This window comes from Lagopus muta, chromosome 16, assembly GCF_023343835.1.
Source record: "Lagopus muta isolate bLagMut1 chromosome 16, bLagMut1 primary, whole genome shotgun sequence".
Taxonomy (NCBI): Eukaryota; Metazoa; Chordata; class Aves; order Galliformes; family Phasianidae; genus Lagopus; species Lagopus muta.
In genome coordinates, this window is record NC_064448.1 from 4,356,031 (window position 1) to 4,382,191 (window position 26,161).

Below are 26,161 nucleotides of genomic sequence, written 5' to 3' on the forward strand. Positions count from 1 at the left end.
CGACCCGTGTTGTTTTTTCTTCTCGCCAACGCTTCCACTTCAAGCACCAATAGACAAACAACACAAACCCACAAACTTACGAGAGAGAGAGTGCGTGCCTTTGGGTAAGTACTCGAAGAGCAGGGAGCTGTCGTCGCCCAGCACATCGGCCTTCAGCGACAGCAAGCTGTTCTTGCTCATGAGTGCTGCGCGCAGGTTGGCGACGGTGGCAGCTTGCAGTGCATCCTCCCTGTCCAGGGGGGGCTGCGGCAGGTAGCTGCCCTCCCCAGCACCCAGCAGCTGCTCCTCGCTGTGCACAAACGGGTCCGGCCGCTCCCCCCGGCTGTCCGAGCTGCTGGGCTCTGCTGCCGTCACGTCAGCACCTGTGCAGGGAGAGATGCCATCAGCAGGACGCACTGGGTACACCTGATGTCACCTGATGTCCATCTGTGACCCCGAGCACAAGGTGACCTTCCAGTGCTTCCCCTGCTGCAAGTATTGAACACCAAGAGCGAACAGCCTGTAACAGATTAAGTGTGCTTGTTGATGTGAATCAACACGAATCAAATCAACGAATCAAAAAGCTACCCACAAAAAAAAGTTGCTGTGCCACTCAGGAATGCTCCAAACACTGCAATTCCTCTGCCTGGCACCTGCAGAAGCAGAGCACCTTCCTCCATCTGCATTTGATTTCTCCAATTGCACGCTATCAGCAAATCAAAGAATCCTTGCTTTGATTTTTATTGCTGGGTACATATTCCATACTACCTCTGCAAGTGAGCGCGACGTTAACAGGCACATGCATTTCTCCTACAAGATAATGAAGTTTGTTTTACAAACATTTCCACGTAAAGGGAAGTTACAAGAATTTAAAGCACAACAGCTGCCCCAATAGAGGGTGAAGAAAGCAAATCAAAGTGCATTGAAACAGGAACACATCCCAGTCAAAGCAGGGACAGCTGCAGGAGCCTCATCCAGGTGTTTGCCAACCCCACGGGCAGCAGATCCCTCCCCTCCTCCTGTGCCATCTCAGAGCTGCCCATGGACATTTCACGACGTGCTGCTGGCTGCACACAGTCACTAATTGCTAAAACACACACAGATTAATTGCAACCCCAACAATGCATTAAATGTTCCTCAAAAGTCAAGATTAGAGGCAGGTGGTGAAATAGAGGCTCTGGAGCTCCCAGTATTTATAGCTGCAGTAACCTGATCAACTATCCACCTAGTGACATAAGCATCAAAACACTCTCTGTACACCTAAACCCAAAAAGTCATCGAGTTCCTCTCCCCGAGATTCCAAAACCACTTTTCTCTGGGATGCAGCTCCTTTTAATGGGATTGAGCCAAAGAATTACACGAATCAAAAGCATCCGTCCCTGCCCAGCAATCCAACCACGTCCTGCAGCTCTGCAGATGCACACAAACCAAGACCTGGGCAGCACGCTCCCAAAGTGCTGCAGCACTGCAGCTCCCAGCCCTTGGCCATGCCCTGATCCACTCCCAGCCCCAGAGCTGCCCTGGGATTAGTGCTGAGCTTATTAGTCTCCTTAGCAATTAATTATTTGGTAGTTATTCTCTTACACCAGCCTGCTTTCCGGAGCGTTGAAGCTTTAGAAAAGCTTTATGAGTCTGTTGACTTGGATTAATAATTCACTGATTTTGGTTTTAAAAAGCCAAAGAGGCATCCCTGAAACTTTGATATTAGCTTGGAAAGTTCATATTTACACACAAAAACCTAAGATAAAAAGGATCATTGGAAGCCTGAGTACAGAAACCCACACGTGGCACCACTACTGCCATTCAAAAAGAAGAGATGTTACTTGAAAGATAAATAAGCTCAGATCTTGTCACAAATCCAGGCATCAGAAAAGCAAAGGCAAGCCAGCAGCCTACCAACTACAGTGCATCAGCATCAAGGTTGTCACTGTAAGGAATTCAGCTTCGGGTAGTTTTCAGCTTTGAAACAAAGCTGTGGTGCCCACAAGCGAAGCAGCTCTGCATGCAGCTCCTGGGGAAGGGCTGTGTGGAAACCAAGGTGATGCAGTGCACCAACTGCTGAAGGCAGCTGATCCCCAGGACTCAAGCTAGGGAACGCTCTGCCAGGCTGCAAGTCCTGAACGGCCTTCTTTCCCTCCAGCCTCACAAGGCAAGAGGCCATATTCCACTCCACCATTTTACAATCATGCACAGAAAAACACTTCCATCCCATAGAATCGTGGAGAAGAGCTTCCAGATCAAGTCCAACCATCAGCCCATCACCACCCCTGGAGGCATCCAGGCACTGTGGAGATGTGGCACTCGGTGGGCATGGTGGGATGGTTTGGGGTTGAACTTGGGGATCTTGGAGCTCTTTTCCAACCCCAATGATTCTATTCTACAATTCAACATCCCAGGTTATTTTCTCTTGAAGTGAAATGAAGGTTGGTGAGGGTGAGGTTGGTGAGGGTACAGAAGATTTCACCCTCTTTGTGTATGAAATACAAGAATATTTCATGCCGAGTATTTCAGTTACAACAATGTAAGTTACCCAGTTATTCATACAGCTCAAGCACGAATGCTGCAAGTAACTTCCAAAGATAATTAAGCTTGCTATTTTAAGAGAAAGAGGAAAAAGACCGATTCCTTCCTCCTTTTGCTCCCACAGACGGCACTAACCAACATACAGACAGACAGGTTACTCCTGGCGTGCTGTTGATCCTGATGAAGTAGAACAGATGACCTCTCTGTTGGTTTATGGAGCTTCAGCTACTATTCAGCTACTGCTTTTTCAGTCTTTAAGGTCTCCTATGAAGGCTCTTTCTGCAGACAGACGACCAGCAGTGCTCTCCCTTCCACAGCCTCTCCTCACACACAGCATCCTCCAGCCCATCCCCACGGCGTCTGCAGTCCTGCAGCTGGAGATGGCCAGGCAGGGCCCTGCACCTTAGGCGTGCTCTCCCTTCCCTGCTCCTCACAGCACAGCCCAGACACATGCACTCCCAGGCTGCCAGGCACGAGTCTCCTGCTCAGCTTGCACCACCAGAACACATTTTCTGCAAAGCTGCTCTCTCGCTCGTTGTCTGCCAACCCGTGCTGATGCACAGGGTTATTCCGTGCCATGCACAGGACTTTGCATTTGTCCTTGTTGAATCCGTGCTGTTTCTGGCACCGTTGCATTCCAGCAAATCATTCCTCGCCGTCTGGTGCCATCCTACAGCGTGCTGAGGGTTTGCTCCGTGCCACCAAGTCCTCGATGACCACAGGACACAGCCCTGGAGCCACCTATGATCAATGTGGGCACCGTGCCGTCCCTGGTGGCTCTGACACAGCTGGATGGCAGCTGGGGGGTGGGTGGCAAATGTCACTGTTTCCTTCACAATGTGACAAGCAGAAAGGGCAGAGGGATGTGAGGGAAGAGATGCCAACACCAGCTTTCTTATCCCCAAACGCTCATTCCTGCATCCCCTGCTGCTCCTTCAGTTGTACTCAAACATTAGCATAGTTGCAAAGTGAAATTGAGACAGGAACTGATGGACGTTAAAAATAGTCTAGTTTATTACAAAACGTTTATTTTTAATCCCAGATCAGTTCCACAATCTGGTTCACTCCATGGTTGCACAGACATTTCCACCAGAACAACTGCAGGAGAGCGTGGGGGTGGAAATGGAGCTCGAGGGGAAAGCGGGGCCACTGAAACTCAGCTTTCCTGCACTGGCCATTAACTCCTCCTGCTGCCGAGTGCTGACCTGAGAGAAAAGCTGGGTGAAATCAATGATGGTGTTCTGAGCTGCCCCATGGATCTGTATGGAGCATCTGGACACGCCTCTGATACCTCAAACTTCAGGAATGACATTTCTTGCCCAGATTAAGGAAGATGCAGCTTGGTCTCCTCACATGCAAGCGACACAAGCCTTTGCATACTGGCCTTTTCCTCCTGAGCAAAGACAACAGGAGCAGCCGGGCCATCAGAAAAATGACAATCTTTATACAGCTGCTAGAAATATCCCTCCAGTTTCTATTTCTGACAGCCCCGCGCCCATCCTTCACCACGCTGCCACAACGGACTGCTTGTCAGACAAAGCCCAGTGTTCTCAGGCAGTGTTTACAGAGAGAAACGATGCCACGACCCACAGCTGTTCTGATCAGCAGCACTTTCACTAACACAGTAATGCACACACGGATATAATGCTCACCATGTTCCAAAGAAGCCCCAAATTCACAGTTCAGGAGCTGCAGATACAGGTTCTAATGTGCAATGCTTTCCCCTTCTGCACAAGCACGACCCAACTTTGCACTGACATGTTCTCCAAGCACCGCTGTATCTGCAGCATTGTTTCCTTCAAAGCAATGGGCTGCAGGCAAAAACCAGCTGGGAAACCCTCTTCATTCCTCCGAGGATCTTAAAAAATATCACGTCTGAAATGATGGAAATGGTTAAAAGGGGTGAGTTAATTCTATGTGAAACTACTGCCATTGGAATACTGAGGTGGTCCTTGCATGTGACAGCATGCCAAGTAACTGTACCTTCCAAATCCTTCAGAACAAGTACTTATCTTATGAAACAAGTGCCTGTAAGAAATCTTCTCCCAAAAAACACCCTGAACCAAAATCAAATCTGAGACCAACACGGCACAATTAGTTTTCATTTTTGGTTCACTGCATCTAAAGAACGAATTCCTCCTCCGTGTGAACACAAAGGCATCGCTGCGAAGGCGAAAGTGAAAGTCCTGCGCAGACAGATGATCTCAAAGTGGGATCCAAAATCTAAAGCCTTCATTTCTCACTGCTGGGAATTGCAGTACAGAAGGGTAAAGCAGAACAGCTGTGAGGAGGCAATGGGTCCAATCCTGGCACAGGGAACAGAACCCAGCGAGAAGGGCACTCAGCGGAGGGGAAGCCTCTGATCTCGGGAGTTAAAGCAGATTAACGGAATCAGGGCTGCGACTCGGGGAGGAGGAAGAGGAGGAGGAGAGCTCTGGAGCCCAGGGAACGTGGAGCGTGGGGTGGGGAGAGGAAATGGACACAGCTCAGAGCTAAAGCCGTGCAGGGTGGAACCATTTTGCAGCCAGGGTGTAGCCACGGGCAAGCGGCCGGGCTGCAAAGCACTGACTTTGGTCTCCAGATTTGAAAACAACCTGAACTAACCCTTTAATAGCAGAGCTCAGAACCGTTATTCCCATGAAAGCTGCACCCCAATAGCTCATTAGCTTGGGGCTGGCTCTCCCCACAGCCTCTATGCAAAATGTTTTTGTAGCTGCTGGCACAGCTGCCACACAGAGAGCCAGGCAGCACCACCAGGCAGCCCGGGGCATGAGAGCAGCAGCCTGTGGACAGCTCTGCTTTCCTTTCTACTACCAGCTCCTGAGGACAGTGAACTGTTCATAAGCAGTAAGTAAAGCCACAAGTTCTGCATTTTTGCAAAACCAAAGATCTTGTGAGTTTCAACTGCTGAACCTCAGGTACCAACACCATGTCGAGTTCCTCCCCTGCTCACAGTATTTCAGGCCCTTACTCCTTCACACGACCAGAACACTTGCCAAGCAGCACAGCAGAAGCACCACCACTGGCACTGCCCAAAGGTGCTCAGTGCACAGATGTTCACAGCACACATGCACACAGCCAGGACCCCAAGTATAACATGAATACAGCCAGAGGAGAAAAGCTTTCCCATTCTGCAGCCTCCCATCTGCAGCCTCCCATTCTGCAGCCTCCCATCACTCCAGATGAACACATTATCACATTCTGGGCAGGTGAGCAGACTGCTGTCCCATTGGAACATCCCCAGTGTCCCATAGCCACAGAAGATCCCTGCTCTGATGATCAGTGCATCACCCAAAAACGTGCCCATGCTTCTCCTCCACGACAGAGGGCACCTGGGCAGAGTTAAAGACTTGGATGGGAAACATCAGACCCATACGGTCAGAAGGTGAAGCCCTGTGCACCCCTCCCATAAGGTCACCACTCTGGGTAACGTAAAGCTCTTCTTACAGAATAGAGCATTTCCACTGCATTTAAACAAAGTAAAGGGAGAAGTTCCCAAGCTGCAAGTGTCTTTAAAAATGACTGTTCTGCTTAGAGAATAATTAGTGTCATTTCACAGTCAATTGGCACAAAAAAAAAAAGGATCGCTTACATCTTTAGGGTGCAAACACTCAGAAGACGCGTGGGAGCACTTCCTTAGGAATAAATTCCTGATTCAGTGACTGTGCTTGAAGTAACACGTTAATGAAACTATCAATGAATTCTTCCAGAGACACCCCCCAAGTGGCAGTGCTTTCCATCATATGGAAAGGCAAAAGCAGCTCTGCTAGTGAGAGCTTTGAAAACACCAGCAGCACCGCAGGCAGCCCCTCTAGATGTGCCACCAGCACAAGAAGCCTCAGCACTGAACGGCAGTGAGCTGACAGCTGTCTCCAAAGCAAACTTTCAGTGACTGCAGTGAGTTTCCTTCTACGGTGTCACAAAGTGCTCCCTTACAGCTGCTACCCCTCACTGAAATAAACGTGTGATGCCAGTGTCATCTGCAAGATCCACCTTCCATAACGCTGCTCGCGTCCTGCTGAGACGCGGTGCTGATTGCAAGGAAGACTAAGAGGTTATCTGGCACAATGTCAGGAGGAAGATGCTAACACTGTAGTTTTAAGATTAATTCTCCTGAATTAGCTTTGTGCTGCTGGAATGCCTGTGCTAGTCCTCTAGCATAACAGCATTTTCAAAGGGTACCCAGGCTATCCCGTATGCAGAGCTAGCAGATCTCACAAGCAGCATCTTAAAATAACCAAACAGATCCAGAAAGATAAAGGAGCTTCAAAGAACACAGTTTGAGGTAACTCTTCCTCTGAGCATACTCACGAAAGAGCATTCTGCACCCACTTCCTCAGCACAGGGCATCCTTTTGTCTCTGCTCTCTGCAGCGTGGCTGTGAACGCTTCTAACTGCAGGCTGCTTTACAGAGTAAAGCCCAACACTACCAAATTCAAACACTGCCTTAAGATGGAATTTAAAGAGTGAAGCACACATCCCAGTACTGGTGACACAGCACAGACAATTGTTATTACCTGTTTTTACACCAAAAAAGTGCCATTTTTCTTCACGTCTTGGAGCTAAGTGTGGATCACCCCTTGGCTGCTTTGGAGAGATAAGAACCAACAAGCAACCTGGGTGGAACCCAGCAGCTCTGCAACAGCAGAGAGCAGACTGCAGGAGGGCTGCTTCCACCTGCTGGAGATGGGGAATACTTGTGCAGTGTTCAGCAGACCTAGAGACCCTCCTGCCTGGAGAGAGGCAGTGGGACAGCGGTGTTTGGGGCAGCAGGGATGTTCTCTCGTTCTCTGCACATTTGTTCTCACTCTTCAGCAGCACACAAGGAAGAATTTCATCTCTGCTTACTTCCCAGGCTGGTGAATACAGGGAAAACCAGGAGCTGAGGTTCGGCAGGGCCATTTCACAGAGCCCCACGCTGCTCCCAGAGCAGTGCCCAGGTGCTGCCAACACACGCAGCCCCGTGCCGCTCAGTCCTGGCACTCCACTCACCTCACATTCACTTTTTCCCTTTGCTCAATCAGGACGAGTGGAATATTGAAGCAATTCCCCCCAGCCACCAGCACTCAGCTTGCCCTTTTCCATCTTCACAAACACCTCTCTCATTGGAAACTGCGTTTAGGACAAGATTTGCAACAACCTCTTGGGCTGTGCCTGTTACCATGCTGGCTCAGCACCGCTCTGAGTCAACACCAGGAGCTGCGCTCCTCTCATCTGCAAACAGCTGTAAAGAAAAGGGCACTTCTGCTCAATTCCCTGACAATTAGGACTTTAATGATGCAGACATCATTCAGCTTCCAGTAACACAATCTCCTACTCTTGGCACTCTTTTCAAAAGCACAACTTGAAGAACATTCCATTTATAAGCAGCTTGCTGAGTTCAGTGCTGCAGTTCTGTTTCTGCACGGCTTGCCTCAAATACCTGTCCCAAGCCCCCGCACCTCACAGAAATACAAGTGTTTGAGTTGGTTTTAAGGGATGCAGTGAAAACGAAAAACATTTGAGTGCCAATTGCATTCCAGGCACTCCACACTGAGTCTCTGCTCCAAACAACCCTAGAACACGTGCACTGCAAAGCCAGGATTCATCATAAATCACTGTTATCTTAAGTTATCTCACATTTTTCTTCTAACTGAAGTTGTTTAGATTTTATCATCAGCCAATTAGAATAATTACATGCAAGCCTACTGCAGTAGATAACTGTAAAATGTAATACTTCTGAAGATACTTGCAGAGTTACCCATTCATTTAAATGCCAATGAAAGCCACATTCAAACTTTGGTATGCAAGCAACTTACACATCCTTTTTCAGCCCATAAAGACTATTCAGACTTTCACCATGTTTATATTGCTTTTTTCACCTGAATTTGACAACAGAGCCGTATATATCATCTCACCCAACCCTCTTGGATTCTGGTATGCAATGAAGCATAGGCTAACCCCTATCACAACCTGAATTCCTCAAGTCAGCCTAAGGGAGCTCAATGCCACATTCTCTCTAAAGTCCTTATGGAAAAAAACACCAAACCCAACATCACCAGCAGCCCTGGATCTATTAATTGCCTGTGGTCGGCGAAGCAAGCAGGACAGCCATCGTAACTCTAAAGAGAAAAGATTGTACCATGAAAAGATGCAACTGACTCAACTTTTCTCATGTCAGCCACACAAGCAGAATGACTTACTTGGATCTCGACTGCTGTACGGCCATCCTGAGGCAGGTAAAAAAGATGGCATTGGAGAACTTGCTCTGCTGTCATCCTCTACTTGCTGTGTAATGTGACGCACAGTTTCTTTGTTTTTCCTGTTCTTCCTGCGCCCCGTGGGCTGCCAGCCATCCCCCACTCCTTGCTCTGAGAAAGCGTTCTGTATTGCACTATCCTTGGCAGAATGCAGTTCGTTCCCTCCATAATGAGAGGGAGAAACCTGTTCCTCTTTGATACGTAAAGACCCATAGCCCATGTCACTAGACCAAAGCGACTGGGACGAAACGTCTTCGTGGCTGTCAGTTTTTGGTTCCGGATCCTCCTTCCCATAACTGCTCCCTCCTTCGTGGCAGCTGGCGATAGCAGAATCTCCTGAAGAGTTTGCTGGACTCGTCCTCCGAGCCAGCCACGGCGATATGCTCCTGCCAGCCACCACTGCTGAGATCAGAGCGTCCGTGCTGCTGCTGGAAGGGGCTCCCAGCTCGTAGTCCACAAGGTCATCCGAGGCATCTGACTTGATGCTTATGTCCAGAGCTGCCTTGATGAAGTTGTGGCAGGCCTGCACGATATCCGTCATCTGCAGGTAGCTGGCAGCAGACATCACCTCGATGACGTTCCTGCTGGTCAGCGCTAGGTGTGCAGAATACATGAAGTCAATGATTGCCTTAAAGCCTTGTGCAGTGACAATGTCTAAGTGGGTGACCGTGGCCTGGTCGGAGGTTTTCTGTACCTGGCAGTACAGCGTTTTGAAGTAGCGACTGCTCCCGAGCAGAACGTTTTTGTGAGCCTTGAAGATCTTCCCCTCCACGATGATGCAGACGTCGCAAAGGATGCCGTGCTGCCGCTGCTCGTTGAGCTCCCGAAGCAGGTGCCGGTAGTGGGAGGCAATCTCCATATCTTCCTTTCGGTTATTCATTTGGAAGTCTTTGTGTTTCCTCTTCCACAAGTCCTGCAAGGAGAAGGAAACATCCAAACAAGTTCAGATCAGTCCCAAACTGCACCACATTCAATAGCAGGTGCACCTTGAACATGCCCTGCAGAATACAAGAGTTGCCCAGAAGGGGTCCACCTTCATGATGTGGAGCATACTTCAAATAATTGTTGTTAAAAGGGACTGAATGTGAAGCTCAGTCCTACATCCCCTCAAAATATCGCAGAGAAACGTTTCTTTACGTTGTTACAGACCTGAAAGAAAACCTGTCTGGAGTTACTGGGGTAGAACAGCCACTGATTGTCACTGTTTGGGTTCAGTACGATTGGGTTTGGATACAAGTCGGGCACATGAAATCATGCTGAAATCACTGAAACAAAATTTCCTCATGGAAAAAAGCATTATGAGAGCAGGAATAGCTGAAATCCCCCAAGAGCACAAGCTGACTGAAAGCAGCTACTGCCCTTGCTGAGGGGCTGTGAACTGCTCTCAAGTCAGAAAAGCAATAGGCAAAATCTGAGACCACGGATCACAATATTTCAATTCCCCACCCGAACCAAACCAGCAATGGATCAGAGCTATGATATTAATTTCACTTGAAGCTCAACTACTAACAAGCACAACCTTTACAACTTCACAGTAAAACCTGCTGTTTCCCTGGCTTTGCATCCCCAAGTTTTCCCCACCAGCCTAAGATGTTGGGTGAAAAAATGCAATAAATCACAGCTTTTCTTCATAAGAGAGGTGCTCCAACCCTACAGTGGTGAGGGATAACCATTCCTTTCCTCCAAAAACTTGAATTTGTCCCAGCGTAAGAAGCTCCAACTGTGAAGCTGATATTGAGGCCCACATCTCAACACACAACTGTAAAACGTGTGTGTGCTTGGAGTGTCACCACGGGCAGGCACATCCTGGATTTAGGACACTGCTGATTGCTGATAAAACAAAGTCCCTGTGAGAACACAACCCTGAGCTCTCCCAGTCCCAAAGGGTATGTGATTAAATATAAGTGCTGCCAACAAGGCTGAGCGAGTTTGCAGCAACTTTTCAACACACACACAGTTCACATTCAGTCCCATCTGTTCAAACCAAGCAGCAGCAGTGGGCAGGCCTAGGGCAGCCACGATAGGGAAAGCTCACTGATGTGTGCAGGAGGGTTTCCAGCACTGGGGAACACAGATATCCAAGATCCGTGCCCCTGTCTGTGCTATTAATACAACCTCCAGAAGCCAACAGCTGAGCCAACACTGTTGGCTGGAGAACGAGCCCACAGAACACACATCCAGCATCTCCCTGCTAGAGCTCCACCTGACGATTCACAAGGTTGAGTTATGCAGCTGTTGCCTGCACAGACCTCCTCCGTTCTGTAGGAATGGGGCTGTCTCCTCAGCAGGGTCAGGAGTGCTAATTTGTGAGAGCAGCTGGTCTCTCATCATTGAAAGCCATTGGCTTCCATCAAAAAGGAAGGCCCATGCTCCTTCCTGCAACACCAACAGGCAGAACTGGGATTTATGTGCTTCAACTCTGTGCAGCTCTTCTGTAGAATTAAAGACATGAAGAAGCTTATCTTCACGTGAAGGTGGTCAATACAGTGTGGCTCTACACTATCCAAATGCTACTACATATGTAACATAGAGACCTATCTGGAGACTTCAGCTCTGGCCACCTCCATCTAAATACATACACAACCAAGAGTCAGAATTGAGGAGCAAGAACATGAAGAACTGATCTGTAAAATGACCTTTGAAGGCCTGGAATGGCCCTGTCAGACCCAGGAAGCATAGATGCTCTCTAACCCATGCACTGAAGGTGGCTGCCACTGCTTCACAGCCACCTTTGGGAGAACCACCTACAAAGGCAGAGTGACAGTTCAGTTTTGTCTTTATTCCAGAAACCACTGCTGCATCTACTTTTAGGAGCTGAGTAGTCGGCTTTGCTCCCTCAGGAAATACGAATTGCCACGCAGGATCAAGTGAGTTGTCCATCATCAATCCTGCCTCCACCAGCTGCCGCAGCCACGTGATGCTGAGGGAGATGCAAGACATCTCACAACACAGCCACGCAATGATCCCAAGGCTCCGGATCTGGCACTTCCTTTTGCTCTTCTTTCACAGGTAACAAAATCCAGGCTCCAAGATAGAATCTCCCTGGATCTGCTTGGAAAAAGAATTGTCTCCTGCAAGGTAACTTTCTCTTCCTCAATTTAATACAGATTAGCATCTGGAATATCTGTCAATATCTTCATTGTGCTTTAATGCAACAACAGCTTTTCCTGCATTTCTTCTTTAATGTCCTGCAGCTAGAAATCACCCTGATTGCTTGAGATTTTCTTTCTTTACTACTTTAGATGTTCATTGAGCTTAGCTCAGTGCATGGCTGGGTTCCCCTTCTGTTGATAGCAGCCTGTTTCAGATACACCTCATTCCCTGTTAAAGCTGCCTATGCCAGCAACCTGGATTAGGCATTTGTCTCCTTCTACCTTCGCTTTAGAGCAGAGCAGTTTGAGCAGCAGACTGACTAATCCACCGCTTCTGATGGATGAAGCACTTGCTAGCTTGTTTATGAAATAGCTTCCCTCTGACTTAATTTCCTATCAAGAGATTTTTTACTAACCACAGAACAAAAAATAATAAAAGATTCCTCCCTGGCTTCCCTCCCGCCTCCTGACAGCAGACACCCTGCAGCCACGCAGCCCTGTGCATGCCCACATCCCCAAGGGCTGGGGACAAGAGCTGGAGGTGCCTTCTGGACAGGAAAGCAAAGCCATCTGACGTTCTAAAATAATAAAAAGAAGATAATAATGCATGTTAAAACAACGCAAAGATGCCCTGTGCAAATGATGACAACTCATCTTTGTTCCAAAGTACTTAAATCCTAGGTATTCAGAGAGGTGAGCGGGGAAGACACCCACTGCAAAGAGCAGCAGCCCTCCACTGGGAGGAGGTTCTGTGTCAGCAGTTCTGAGTGTGCAAGGAAAGACGTGGAGTTTTACTGATTACCTGTGGACACGAGTGCCTACAATTGCTGCTGGGGATGTCTTGGTCCTCCCTGGCTAAAGGTCTGCCCCCTGCACACGTCGCCCCCCACCCAACATTTGTCACAGCCTTGTACCTTTTAAATGAGAGGTCTTTGGGGGAGAAAATTAAATACGCCTCAAATTCAGAGGAATTAATTAGTTTTCTGTCTACCCATGTCAAACGAGAACACCCGTTTAATGTCAAGGAGCACCAGGGAATTAATCCAAGTTAAATTTAAGGCAATTTGCTAGTAGTTAAAAATTCAGGAAGCTTCAAAACCCCACGCTCTTCTGTTCCAATTTCACACGCTGTTTTGTGGCCCCTTGGCTGGTGTCAGGCTTTTTTTTTTCCTCTTTTTTTTTTTGGTAAAAATGTTTATCTCTACGTACAAGATGCAGTGGAAGGGTTTCTTCAGAGAGGCAGTGCCTCCCCAAGTCCTGCTGGCAGTGTAGCACAGATTGCTGGAGATGGACCCCAACGTTCAACGCTACATTTTTTGCTTCATCTCAGGTCTCTTTAACGCAGCGAAGGATCTCAAAGCTGAACACCTACTGGAATTATTCTGGCTTGGGCCTCTGGTGACAGCACACGGCCCAACACAGCTTTCCAAGAAGCCAATGAACCGTAAGAGCTCATCTGTAGGTTTTCCACTAAATAAATGGTAGGAGAGCAGGCTTTCTCCATAAGTCAATTTACAGAGAGTACCATAATTCTATTGCTTTCCTAGAAATAACTAGAAAAATCATCCCTAAACAAACAGCACTTGCATGTCACAGCAAAAAGAACCAGCGAGCAGATTTAATCATCCCTTTCCTGCCAACTTCTGCCAAGATACAGGGCAGCTTTTTGTTTCTCATGTTGTCAAAGCTCTGGTCTTAAAGCCAGCATTAAGAATTTATACACCTTTTAACCCCAGCTGGAACGAACCTAGCTGTACAAACGCACCGTTTATGGAAAGTGTTTATTTTGCATTAGCAGTACAGTTGTTTGTACACGAAAATATCACCTGATGGCATAATAACAGTCTGAGCAAACAGAATATTCACTTAAAGTGAATTTCACCTCTGGCAAAAAGAAGAGCCAGTGACGCTTACACAGCCAAGCTCTCTGCATACATACCTGGAATAAGTCCCCCGACCAAAATCTCTCAATTAAGGGGTTCAAACGAGTAGTGCCTTAAACTCAGCAAATTATTTCAATTTTGACCAAGAGCCACGGAGAAGAAACGCAGCACACAGATGAAAGCCTTCGCCATCCCATCCCTTGGGAAACAGCGGGGACAAAAATAAACTCCAAAGCGCTTCATTCCCTTCACTCCGACAGAAAGCAGCAGGAAAAACGGACTACAGTTCTTCCTCAGCAATTGAGAGCCCTGTACGAGAGGAAAATATTTTTTGCTGTCTCACAAAAACAAGATTTTGAACCCCATGGCATTTAGCCTGGTGCCATTTTCTTAATGTAAGCTTCCACCCTTAGCACAGAGGGCTCTGGTTTGGGAGCACCAAGCAGCACGCTCCTCCAGCGGCTCCGTGCTCCCTGGGGAAAACAGGCCAACTGGAATCTCACCAAAAATGCGCTGTTTCCTCCCCCATTTCTCTCCAGAGAAAAAGAAAAACAGATTAAGGAGGAACTGAAATTCACTGGGAAGCTTTGCGATACAAAGGAAAGCCCACCGCCAAAAACCAAAAACAAACACACCCCACAGGCTGCTTCCCCACGTCCTCCGTATCTCCACTCCCAAGACATTCCAACATTGTTTGAATTCCTCTCCAAAAGAGCTCTGCAAGGTGAGATTGGACTGACCTCCCCCTCACACAAGGTTCTGAGTGCATGAGTTTCACTTTTACCCAATTAAAGACAACAGAAATACAGAGGATTCCTCCCATCTACGCACCCTGTGCTGGAGGGAAGAAAGAGAAGAAAATCACAATGTAACCTTAATGGCTGAAAAGGACAGTGCCCTGTACTTGGAATATCCTTCCAAATGGGAGAGAAAATGGAAGAACTGGGACATCAGTGGGTCGTAACTCCCCGCAAAGACAGCACCTGGGTTCTTCAGAGGTGCAGCTCCCAGCTGAAGGGTTACCTCACAAGGGCCTTTGAAGAAGGGCACAGAGCTACTAGGATGGCTTTCATTTCCTTATACTGCGTCCTCCAAGACTGTATTTGTTTCGGTTTTATTCAAAGTAGGTAGAAGTAACAGCTTATGAACATGAACAGCTGCCACAAGAGAAATTCTTCTACTTTGATTCGAGAAATCAGCACGATGTTAAGTTGGTCCTATGTTTTTCAGTGAACTTAAACAAACAAAAAAACACAGGACGCCTCACTGCCACCACCAACCCCACAGCTGCATTGCCTAAGTGCATTTTTACCATCAGATTTGAGCCCCTTCAATTCTCACTGACTGCTGTTAACATCTGCCTGATGGGGATTCGTGAAAACATCTGTATTCAAGGCTAAGCTGGATGGGAGTTTGAGCAACCTGGCCTAGAGGGAGGTGTCCCTGACCACTGCAGGGCATTGGAACCGGATTGTCTTAAAGGTCCCCTCCAACCCAAACCATTCTATGATTCTATGATTGAAGCCAATGCCACCCATGGCAGCAGCTCCTCTTGGCCATCTGTGCAGCAGGTAATGCCCAGGAGCCCACGAGCTGCAGCACTGCACTCCAGCACCTGCAGCACACAGCCAAGAGCTCACTCCCTGTTAAGTGTTTGTGCAGGTAAAGGGATTTCACCCCCATCTGTGTGGGTATAGAGTTTGTTAGGACATACAGTATGTTTAAGACCACGCCTTCAGGCTGCAATTGCTTCTGCTGTGAAAATACACAGATCTAAATGCAATTAGGAACTAGAGGAAGGCCAGTTTCAGCAAGAGGAATAAGGACGTTCAGAAAGCTCCCAGCTCTTCATTCTGCTGCTACAGCTGGGCTTCTGCAACCTGAGCAAGAACCAGAAACAAAACCTAATCCTAACCCTGGTAAGCAGAACCCAGAACAACAGAGCTATCATTAAATATCTCACATCCCACTCCACAGCTTTCGGACCTGTCAGACCACTGATCTGCTGGGCCAGCTCCAGCCTGCAGAACCTGTAGGCACAGAAACATAGCAGGACAACAGGACTGCTGAGGGTAACTTAGAGAAATTCATTTATTAACCTTCATCAACTCCACAGGGCATGAAGAACTTCACAAGAAAATGAAAGCTGGGGAAAAACTGTTGGCCTCCTCAGTGTGGAAGGAGAGCAACTAGAAAGCAGAATTCAAAAAAGAAAAGCCACCAGAGATGTTGGTTTCTCTGTAGTGTTCTTAAATCAACAATTAGTGAAAAGATTTTTAGTGGTCTTTTAAGAGAAACTTAAATTAAAAAAAAAAAAAGCAAAACCAAACAGAAAATTACTGCTTACCAGTAACAAACTGGGTTCCAGCTCTGGTGCTTCTCCTGCAGCAGCTGAGGACATCAACAGTCTGAGGGCAGCACAGCAGTGCCCTGCTCTTGGCCTTCCAACAGCACTGGGATGAACTCTTGTAGAATGACAGAGCTATAATAAAAGACAAACCCAGACATTATTAGCACTGAACAACAAGATCACTGACCAGCAGCAGCACAGGTTGAAGTCCTTCCCCCCAGACTCATGTGTAAAAGGTCTACGTACGATCTAACGAACAGAAAGATGATGACTCAAATCATATCTACACATTAAAGGTAATTAAAGCCAGGTTACCTTCTTGCAGTAGTGTCAGCAAGTTACTTCTTACAAGTATGGGAAAAAATAATCTAATTTTGGATACTAAGACTTCAAACAGATCTACGAAACAACAGTGTTTCCTGTTTGGTAGCTTTTGAAAACATTCTCACTTTAATGACTTTTCAAAGAGACATCCGTGGCCCAAGGGGCACTGATTCACCTTATGTGACCTGTCAAATACTGGGGCTGAAAGCTGCCAATGGAGCTCCTGACAAAACCCGTGTTTGCAAAGGAATGCTCAGGATATTCCTCTTGGAACACGGGAGGAACAGCTCCTGTGGCTGATGCCATTCCAGGTTATGAGGCAAAACAATCCCCAGATTTTGAAAATCTGTCGCAAAGAAAACACCAGAAAATAGAAATGAAGAAAGCTTTTCCACTACGAGCTAATGGCATTATGAATGGCCAAATAATGAATCTAATAAGCAAATGAAGCAAAAAGGAAGAGCCAAGCATTTTTATGGCAACGAGCAGAACTGTGAAAATCTTGAGACAAATACACAAATATAACCCAATTCGAGCAAATACCACTGACTTTGTTCTTAATCTCTATTTCTGACTGCCAAGTCTTGCCTCTGCCTAATTCTGATTGCTTCTCCATTGCAGTTGTGTTGGCTGGCTCTTGACAGTGCTTTTATTTAGGCAGTTACAGAGGGGAAAAAAGCAAGAAGAGCAGGGAGGGCACAACCAACACTGAGATGTGGGAAACGACCCCGTTAGTGCATTATGAAATTAATCTGCACTTTCACTCAGACTTGGGATCGCTACAGTCCCCATTTACTGCCTGTCCCATGTAAGCCAGAACGGTCTGGTAAACACAGCAAAGCTGAGACCTGTCCTATTTTGTACTGCTCTTCCCTTCCCTTTGCCCTGCATTCTGCACCTGTTTGCCACGTCTCATGGAAGGGACAAAACCTAGTGATGGTGATTAATGGAGGCAGCCCCACCATTAGGTAGGAGCAGAACAGCAGCCATAGGTATTTCTCTAACCTATACACTGGGTTCCACTTCTAAACCAGCTTTTGTTATCAATTTCAAGCCAAATTTTATTTACAACCTGGAAGCCTTACTAACAAGGCACCCTCTGGATACTCTCTTCCCATTACCACGCGACAGCAATATCTTTGGATGCTCTGAACTTACCACTATTTGGGTCCTTTCTGTTAGTGAAGCAAAGCGCCGCGATGTTTCACAGCTGCATGGTGCATGGTTTGGTGGGGGAAGGAAGATGGCAAGGAGCTCCACGAGGTTCTTCAGATGTCCTGTGTTTGGGAATGGAAAGAACAGGAAGGAAAAGTGAAAATCTACACTAACGTAAAGCAAAATAGAACTGTCACTTAATTACAAGCAATAGGTAAAGCAACGCTTACAAGACAGTTTCCCAGCTCAAATGTGAAACATTCTGAAGTATTTATACAACTACGAGCACGGAAAGCGAGTTAGCTCCTGCATTAAGTTGGAGTTCAACATCAGATTTTAACTGACAACTTCTGGCCACGCTTCCAGAGCGACGCGCTCTGAGGAACTATGCAGAAAACAACACTTCCTCAAGCTGCTTGAAGATGTCCCATCGATGTTGTGTGTTCTAATTAGCAGCATAAAGATTTAATTAGCGTTGATACAACAACTGCGACACACACCCTTCGCAGGGGGTTAATGTCAACCCGACCTCACTGTTACAGCCGTTCCCACCGCCACCCCAAAACCAAACTATTTGCCTGAGGTTACAGAGAAACCCTGCACTGCACAGAACGGAGACATCTGAATTCTATTCCTGCTCATCTCTGCTGAATCACAGCCTCCGAAAGGCAGCGCCGTGCCTGAGCCACAGGGCAGCACCCACGGCCACAGAGCACACAGCTGCCTCTTCCTCTTTACATACAGTCAAACGTTCTGAAGAAAAGCCACAGAGCTGTAGAAAAAGACACAAGTGCCCACCAGAAAAGCAACGCAGGCAGAAAGAACACATTCCAACTGTTAGCTAATGCAACAGGATGCAGCTTTCTGAAAGGGCACCGTGCGCACACCTCTCTGCACACACGGAGGAAACACGGGGTGGAAATATCCACGTGCTTCCCTCATCCATCTCCTCTCAGCTTCCAGCTCTGCCCCTCCATCCCCAGCTGTGTGGGGCACAGCAAACAGCCAATGGCAAAGCAAGCACTGAGGTTCAAGAGGTCCGGTGACACCAGAGAGGTAAGAATTCAGCTGTCTGTCTGTCTGCTCCTCCGACAGCCCAACGGCTGGACCAGCAGAGCTTACCTGTCCCAGTGCCACTGACTCCTGCAAGAGCTGAGCTCCTGCTCACAGTGCAGTCACGAAAATAACCGAAGCAAAAGACGTCACGTTTGTGTCTCTGTTACCCAAAACCCAACATAAAAAGCACCGGAGAAAAAGAGGGTTAAGGCACGTCATGTTGGGAATTACCCTGCTGGGAGCTTCCCCCAAAATGCTCTCGTTGGGTTTTTGGCTTTTTCGTGAGGGGATCTTTGCTAAAACTCCCAAACCCAGAACGTATAAAGGGTGGAGGGAAAGGAGGAAGAATCGCGAGGTGATTTTGAAAGGGAAGTGTGGGGGGAGCTGGGGGAAAGGGCACCTAAAAGAGAGAAGAGAGACACAGGATTCGGGACCACACCAGCAGATAACACACACGGTGCTCTGCAGCTTTTGTGCTTGTGGTTCCTGGTACAGCACTCAGTGCCTTGGGCAGGCGTCCCTTCCACATTTTCAGTGTCAACCTGATCTTTTTTCCTCCCCATCCCATAACAGTTGATCAAACCCAGAAGAGGAACGAAGGCAGGACAGACACACGGCTGTGGGAAGGAACAGCAGCGAGCTGCTCTTGTGCACCTCATCCTCCTGCACTGTGGAGCAGCACTTTAGGAGCACTGCATCCCGATTACCTCTTTTATCAGGATTTAATTAGTTGGTGTCAGGTTTGGGTATTTTAAGTGCTAATGACCAACACAGACCATTGATTCTTCTGTTACAGAGCACTGGTGAGAAAGGCATTTCCTCCAGAGGTATATTAGTACAAAAGGTGTGAGTTCTGTTAGTGTCTTCATCCTGAAATACTAACCACAAGTTGAGAAATATAAGAAGTAGCTCGGGTGGAACAGGGACTCTGAATACAAGAAGACAAAAATGATGGAAGGCAGCTATGGGTTTCAGTGAACGCAGGTACAAACATATTCCTTAATATGTAAAACCCTGCTCACTTTTCTAAGTAGGGTTCTTAAGCAGCTAAGTTCTTGGCATGAGCTCCAACATTCTTGTTACTAAGTTTATTTAATCCACACATAAGCCAGTGGCTGTGTTTGTGGAATATTTCTGAGGTCCTGTGTCCTCCCTGCTTTACAGAAGACCCCACCTCAGCTCTGCATAAAGCAAAAGTCAGGCAACATGCAGTGTGTGCAGGATGACCAATGCGAGGGCGGCAGTCAGGCTGCAGAGCATGGCAGCAGGAGGCTCTCAGCTGCCAGCTACCTGCAAAGCTACACTGCTCCAATGCCTGCGTGTGTCCTCACCTCTATGCAACCCAACACCTCCAAGTGGAAGGCCTTTCCATCTCATTAGAATTGCTGTCCAGGACCGTGACCTGCCTGCAGTGCACAGGAGGCACTCAGCACCAACGTTTCACAAGCAGCCAAAACACAACCTGATGTTTCTTGAACATACTTGAAGAAAAGCAAGCTGAAGGAACTGCTCAGGGAATGGCTGCTCGTTTGTGAGGAGGTGCAGTGAGGACCTCAGGCTGCACTGCGTTAACAAAGAGCATCTTTAGCATATCTGTGATTTTTCATCAACATACTCCACAGTGTTTTAGGAGAGGAGAGTGAAGAAGGCATCCCTGCTCTGCAGAAGCAGCTGATGGAGCCCAGCACTCCACAAGCAGCTATGGGATGGGATGGGTCCCAAGAGGAAAACAGCTCTTGGGGGAAAAAAAGAGGAAAACCCGACAGCAGTTCAGGGTAAGGGGCTGCAAATGCAAAGGTGCCACTTGGACAAAACAAGAGGGAGGAATAAAGAGATGTTCTGAAGGAATAAAGTGGAACTGTAACCCCAGGGTTCTCACTGTGCCATTGTCCTCACCTCCCTCCACCTCCATCCCCCAGCACCCTTCACCTTCTGGGCACTGTAAGCCCCAAATATCCCACACACACAGCACAGGTGAGCCGTGTGCTGACTCAGGCAGGAGTAACAATACAACAAGTGCAACAAGACAACAAGCACAGAATTAACCCCTCCTGCAAAGTGTCCGATGCTCTGCGCAATGCACACAACCTGCTGGCTGCTGGGAATCACAATGTGTGCATGGGATGAGCACAACAGCTGCAGGTCGCTCTGCAGTGACAAACCAAGCCCTCTTTTCACCCCTTTGTTTGGCATTAAGTTAGAAACCCCCCTGTGAACAGGAGCAAAAAAATAATTAACAAACAACCAAACAACCAAACAACCATGAATGGGTTTTACTAATTTAACAGGAGTCCAGAGAGCATGACAGAGTGCTCTGGCAGGCACCAAGAGCAGCACAAAAAGGGAAAAAGTGCTGGGAAAAGCTGGGCTGATGTGCTGCGGTCCCGCTGGGTGGGTGTCAGCCTGCAGCCGTGCTGCAGGACAGGAAACTTTGCTCAGGAACTGCAGAAACAGATCTGCAAAGAAATGATCAGTGCAAGAGGAGAGAGCAGGCAGCCAGATTTGGTTGGGGAGTATCGGAGGCGAAGCAGCCGGACTGCCAGCAGGTAACAGAGCTTTCATTTCTCTGCAGTGCTGGGGGTGCTAAACTGGGTTTCCTCTGAGCGCTCTGAGTCAGAAAAAATAAAAACCAACATTAAAAAAAGAAAAAAACCCTCCCTCAAAGAACATCTCCTCTGTCGTACGGCTGTCCCAGAAAACAAAGACCACGGGGAAAAAGTGGCCCATTTTCCTCCTCCAAGAACCCCACGTACAGGTCATGTTTTCAAAGCCTGAATCCTGCGTGCTTTCGAAGGCAGCAGCATTTAAAATATACAAATAACCGCTCAGCATCAGAAGGATCAGAACATCCTCGTTGGGTTCTGTTTGGTGCTGCGCTACGACCGATTCCATGAGAGCGATCGTGTGAGCTCTGCCAGCCCCCGGAACAGCACCAGAAAGTGACAAACCCACAGTGAAAGCACTGTGACTAACGATACACCCCACCCTTGGTCAGTTTGTGCTTTTTTTCCCCCACCCCAGCACGAAGGATTTCCCAACACAAAACTTGACAAACAGCGAGGGAACCCGGGCAGGATTGCCACGGGAAAGTCGCTATCTGTTTGCCATTAAAAGCTGCTGTAAGAGACATGGCGAGCCAGGTGTGGGTGCAAGTGGGAGAGCTGTGCGAGTTCATCCATCGCTCTTCCTGGGCAACATCAGCTCTTCGTGGGGAAATAAAAGGAAAAGCACTCCCTCACCTCTTCCTCCCTCACCTTTTCGCGAGATGCACGCAATGCAAGAACAGCAGAGCAGCTCCGAGCGCAGCACCGCACTCATAATGAATACTTTATGGAGTTCAGAGCCGGGACCCGGACCCGGATCGGATCGAACTGCCACCGAAATGCAGACGCACAACTCGAGTGCAGGTGCTGCCCGCAAAGCACGCAGCTCCCAGCCGGCACCGCCGCAAACAATGCCGCCCGTCGCCCGGCGTGCCAAGTGCATCGCAGCCACCGCACAACCAAACAGCGTCGGGAATCCATCCCGAACTGTTCAAGTGCCCCTTTGTTCGTCCTCCCGTGGTCAGGTGAGAACCCAGAGATACAGCGTCGGGGCAGAAGGCTCCTCCCGGCCCTATAGCTGTCAGTGGGGGCACTGACACAAAGGGGCCGCGGCGGCCGGGGGGCACTTTGTGTGGGGTGGGGGCAGAGCAGAGGGCACCGCACTTGTTACAGCCCCACGGGGGCACCCACAGCCCTCACGGGAGCGGGGATCGGCTTTGGGGTTTGTTTGCTTTTTCCCCTAAGGGTGTTGTTATTATTGCGTGTTGTCATTATCTCTAAAAGAGGGTCACTTCCCCCATGTCAGCCCGCAATTAAAATGGAGGCGCTGCGAGCCGGGCTTTAGGGGGAGACAATAACCCAAAACGGGGCTGGATGAAGGAAAAACAATAATAAATAAATAAAATAAAAATAAGGGGGGGAAAGGGGGGAGGGGAGATGAAAAAAGGGGGGGAAAAAAGAAAGAAAAAAAAAGGGAGGGAAGAGGAGGAAAAAAAAAAGGGGGGGAAGAGAGAAGGGGAAAAAAAAAAAAAAAAAGAGGGGAAAAAAAGGGGGAAACAGAGGGGGGAAAAAAGAGAGGCGGAGGGACGCGGGGAGCCCCGCAGCACCGTTACCCTCATCCCTCCGAGCGGCAGTTCGGGGCTCCCGACAAACTCTCGCTCCAACTTGTGCGGCTCCGGGGGCGGCGGGGCCCCGCGCGGGGCTCCGGGGCGGCCGTGCCGAGTTGCCCCCCCCTCCCCCCCCCCCCCCCCCCCCGCACCGCGCTGCCTCGAGCCGGGCGGGTGTTGACGCAGCAGAAATTACCAGCTGGAAAATTCCCCTTTTGGAGGTTACGGGGAAGGGGGGGGGGGGGTTGTGGGAAGGGGGGGGCGGGAGGAGGAGGGAGGGAGGAGGGAGAGGGGGAGGGCCGGGGGGTTAAACCCTGCCCCCCCCCCCCCCCCCCCATACACACGCTGTATGTGGAACCCCCCCATCCCGCAGTCACCCCCTGAGGTGAACCTCCACCCCCCCCCCCCCCCTCCCGCGGGGATCGATCGCGATGGAGCGCTGCGATAGGGGGATAACGGTGGTAATAGGGAGGAAAGGAGGGGGTTGGGGAAAGCGGGGCGCCCGCTGAGGGGGGGCGGCCATGACGGCCCCCATCGCCTCAGGGCGGGGCGCGCGCTTACCTGGGCCCCATGGAGAGGAGGAGGAGGAGGAGGAGGAGGAGGAGGAGGAGGAGGAAGGAGCGGCCGCGCTCCCTCGGTCACTCCGCGCCTCAGCCTCCCCCCGGCGGGAGGGAAGGGGAAGGGGGAGGGGGGGGTGAGGGGGGTGAAGTCGGATGAGGGAGTGAGGGAAAAGGGGGGGGGGAAAAGGGGGGGGCAGCCGGGCGCGCTCCCGCCGCTCCCTCGGGCGCGCGGAGGGTGGGGGGGGGGGGGCTGGTGCCGCGCGGCGCGTGCCGGCGCTGTCCCCGCCCCTTCTCGCCTCAAGGAGAACGCCGATTGGCTGACGCCCCGCGCGGGCCCCTCTAAGTTCCGCCCATCTCCCCGCCCACTGCTCCCCCCCTCCCACCGCCACCCTTGCGCCGGGGGAGCGGGGGCGCCGCCGCCGGCTTTGCCACTGCCGGACACCGGAAGTGAGGGAGGGAAGGGAAGGGAAGGGAGGGGGCGCTCTCCCCGGGCGCGGCGGCGCGGGGCACGCCGGGACGGCGCTGAGGCTCGGGCCGCGGTTCGGTCCTCCACCGCTCCTTTCCGCGGTCCTGCGAAGTCCCACCGGCTGCGGTGCAGGTGTGAGGGGCCGCTTCCTCCCGCCGGGGGGGCCTTCAGAGCCGCGTCCGAGCCGGGTGGGAACGACTGGGGCGAAGGCTGCTGCAGGCTGTGTGGAGAAATAGGCCGTCGTGTCCCCGGAAGCCGTCCGGTTCCCCCAGCTGGCCCAGCAGCGGGCCGTGGGCCGGGCCGGGGCCTCGCGTGAGGTCTGAGTGGCCCGTGGCCCTGCGGGCTTCGGCCCTGGGTTGGGCAGCACCCGAGGAGCCCCTCCCGGCCCCCCAGCCGTGTCACGTTCTGCAGGACGGGCTGTGGAGCTGTTGGGATGGTGTTGAGCTTTCAGGCCGCTTATCGGTGCTCACATATTGTGATTGCAGCCCAGCCTAGGGAAACGCACAGGTAACGGACCAGCCCTGGGTTGGGCTCTGTGCCCTCGGTGTCGCTGCTGCGATAACGGCGTGCCAGAGCTCTGAAAGTGCTGGCTGTGGTTTCCTTCCCTCATCCGATGCGCTCGGCTGCTGCTCGTGCTGCCAGGTGCCTCCATCTCAGAGCTGTGCTTTCTGCTTTTGTATCTGGCACGTGCTTTCCTCCCCCGTTTTGTCCCACGTACCTCAGTACCTTGAATTCAGAAAAGCGCGCGAATAAACCCAATTAATGAAAACGAAACGCCTTTCAGCTCCGGCGTGTTTTTAATTACTAATTTATTTTATATTGCAACGAAATCCAAACAGCACCTTCCTAGAAAGAGTTCCATTAAAATGCAAATGATCAGTTTGCAGAACTTGGCTCTTCCTACGACACAGGACAGTTTTTAGCCTTACGAAACGCTGAACACAGCACAGTTTCCCGCTGCCACCTGCCCTTCCTGCACACCTGCCACGTCACTGAACATTTCCCAGCTCTGTCACCAATGGGTAACACACGTGGTGAGGCACTGGAACAGGTTGCCCGAGGAGGTTGTGGATGCCCCATCCGTGCAGGCATTCAAGGCCAAGCTGGATGTGGCTCTGGGCAGCCTCGTCTGGTGGCTGGTGACCTGCACACAGCAGGGGGTTGGAACTGGATGAGCACTGTGGTCCTTTTCAACCCAGGCCATTTGATGATTCTATGAAATCCCTTTTCCTGCTCAAGGTCTTTGCTGGCAGAAGCTGCCTGGGGAGCCTGGAATTCATCAGCAGCTTCGGTCTCAAGAAGGTTTTGTCCCCTTCTGCTGATCACACGTAGCTCCCTCCCCTCCTTAATTAGAAGTTTGTATTGTGTTTTAGGTAAATACTGCAATTACTCTGTCCTTAGAAATGATGTGATTTCTCCTCATAAATTGGACGCTCATGGAAATAAACGAATAGGAAAAAAGGAGAGTTGGAGGGAAAAAAAAACAGTAGTTCATGGGATTTTGGGTGTGGAAGCCACCGTAAATAAGACATGGAAGAAGGGAAAAGCACAGCCATCACCCCTCCGGAGGAGTGTCAGGGAGTGCAGACTGCACACAGAACGAGATTTTGCATTCAATAGACTGAGCTGATTTCTTGTGCCTTTGTCCTGTGGTTAGTTTGGAGGCGTGCTGAAAAAGCCAAGTGGCCTCATTATTCTATTACTCTGTTTTTGTGGGGCTTTTTTTTGTTTCCCTAGTAAAATTTTTAGGGGAAAGGGAGGCGCAAAAGAAAAATCCCAAGAGATCTGTGATCCGAGAGCTTTGCTTGCAGAGTTCCCCTTTTGTTTCCAGAATGCTCCATCGCCAAAGCCTGTTCTTCTCCAAGCCCTGCAGGAAGGAAGCGATTTTAGGGCTCCTGCCCTCAGCCCTGCACAGCCTGGGACCATCCGCTGAGCTCAGAGCAGCTCAAAGAAGGGTTAAGGACCCACATTCCTGTCCCTATTGCTTCAGACCAAAGGTCAGCGGGTTTCTTACCACAAAGGAAGGGAGGGAGGAGGTGTGCAGCCCTGACCAGGTCATTTTAGGAGTGAACCACATCTGAGCCTCACTAATGAACTGCGTTTGTCTCTGTTGCATGCACGTACTCCCGCTTGGAGCTTGGCGAGTTGGAATTCCTGCTCTAGTGGGAGTGAGCGTGTCGATTGTGTTTTTTCCATGATGTGTATGGAGGCATTTGCTGGGTTGTGGGAGTAAACACTTGGGGGAATTCTCCATGAACGAGCGAGGGCAAGTCGCGAGCCTACTAAATATGGTGAAGGGAGAGCGCAAAAAAACCCCGGAGAATAAAACTCCCTCTTCCCACCCGGCTGCCCTGCACCACCCCCAAATAAATGCTGCTCCTCCT

At 49.8% G+C, this 26,161-nt stretch overlaps 1 protein-coding gene across 7 annotated transcripts in view; it reads right to left on the minus strand.

Moving 5' to 3' along the window:
• Positions 1–23,438, minus strand: part of ZBTB46 (zinc finger and BTB domain containing 46) — a 38,279-nt gene extending 14,841 nt beyond the window's left edge. The window contains exons 1-5 of one of the 7 annotated variants that reach the window (XM_048962450.1): positions 23,313–23,438; positions 17,549–17,667; positions 16,064–16,198; positions 8,685–9,654; positions 81–362 (exon numbers count right to left, since the gene is read on the minus strand). In XM_048962450.1, coding sequence (XP_048818407.1) covers positions 81–362; positions 8,685–9,654; positions 16,064–16,117 — 1,306 coding nt within the window. In that variant the 5' untranslated portion in view covers positions 16,118–16,198; positions 17,549–17,667; positions 23,313–23,438. The other 6 variants (XM_048962449.1, XM_048962451.1, XM_048962456.1 and 3 more) reach the window with 6 other exon arrangements.
• Positions 23,439–26,161: the final 2,723 nt, after the last annotated feature.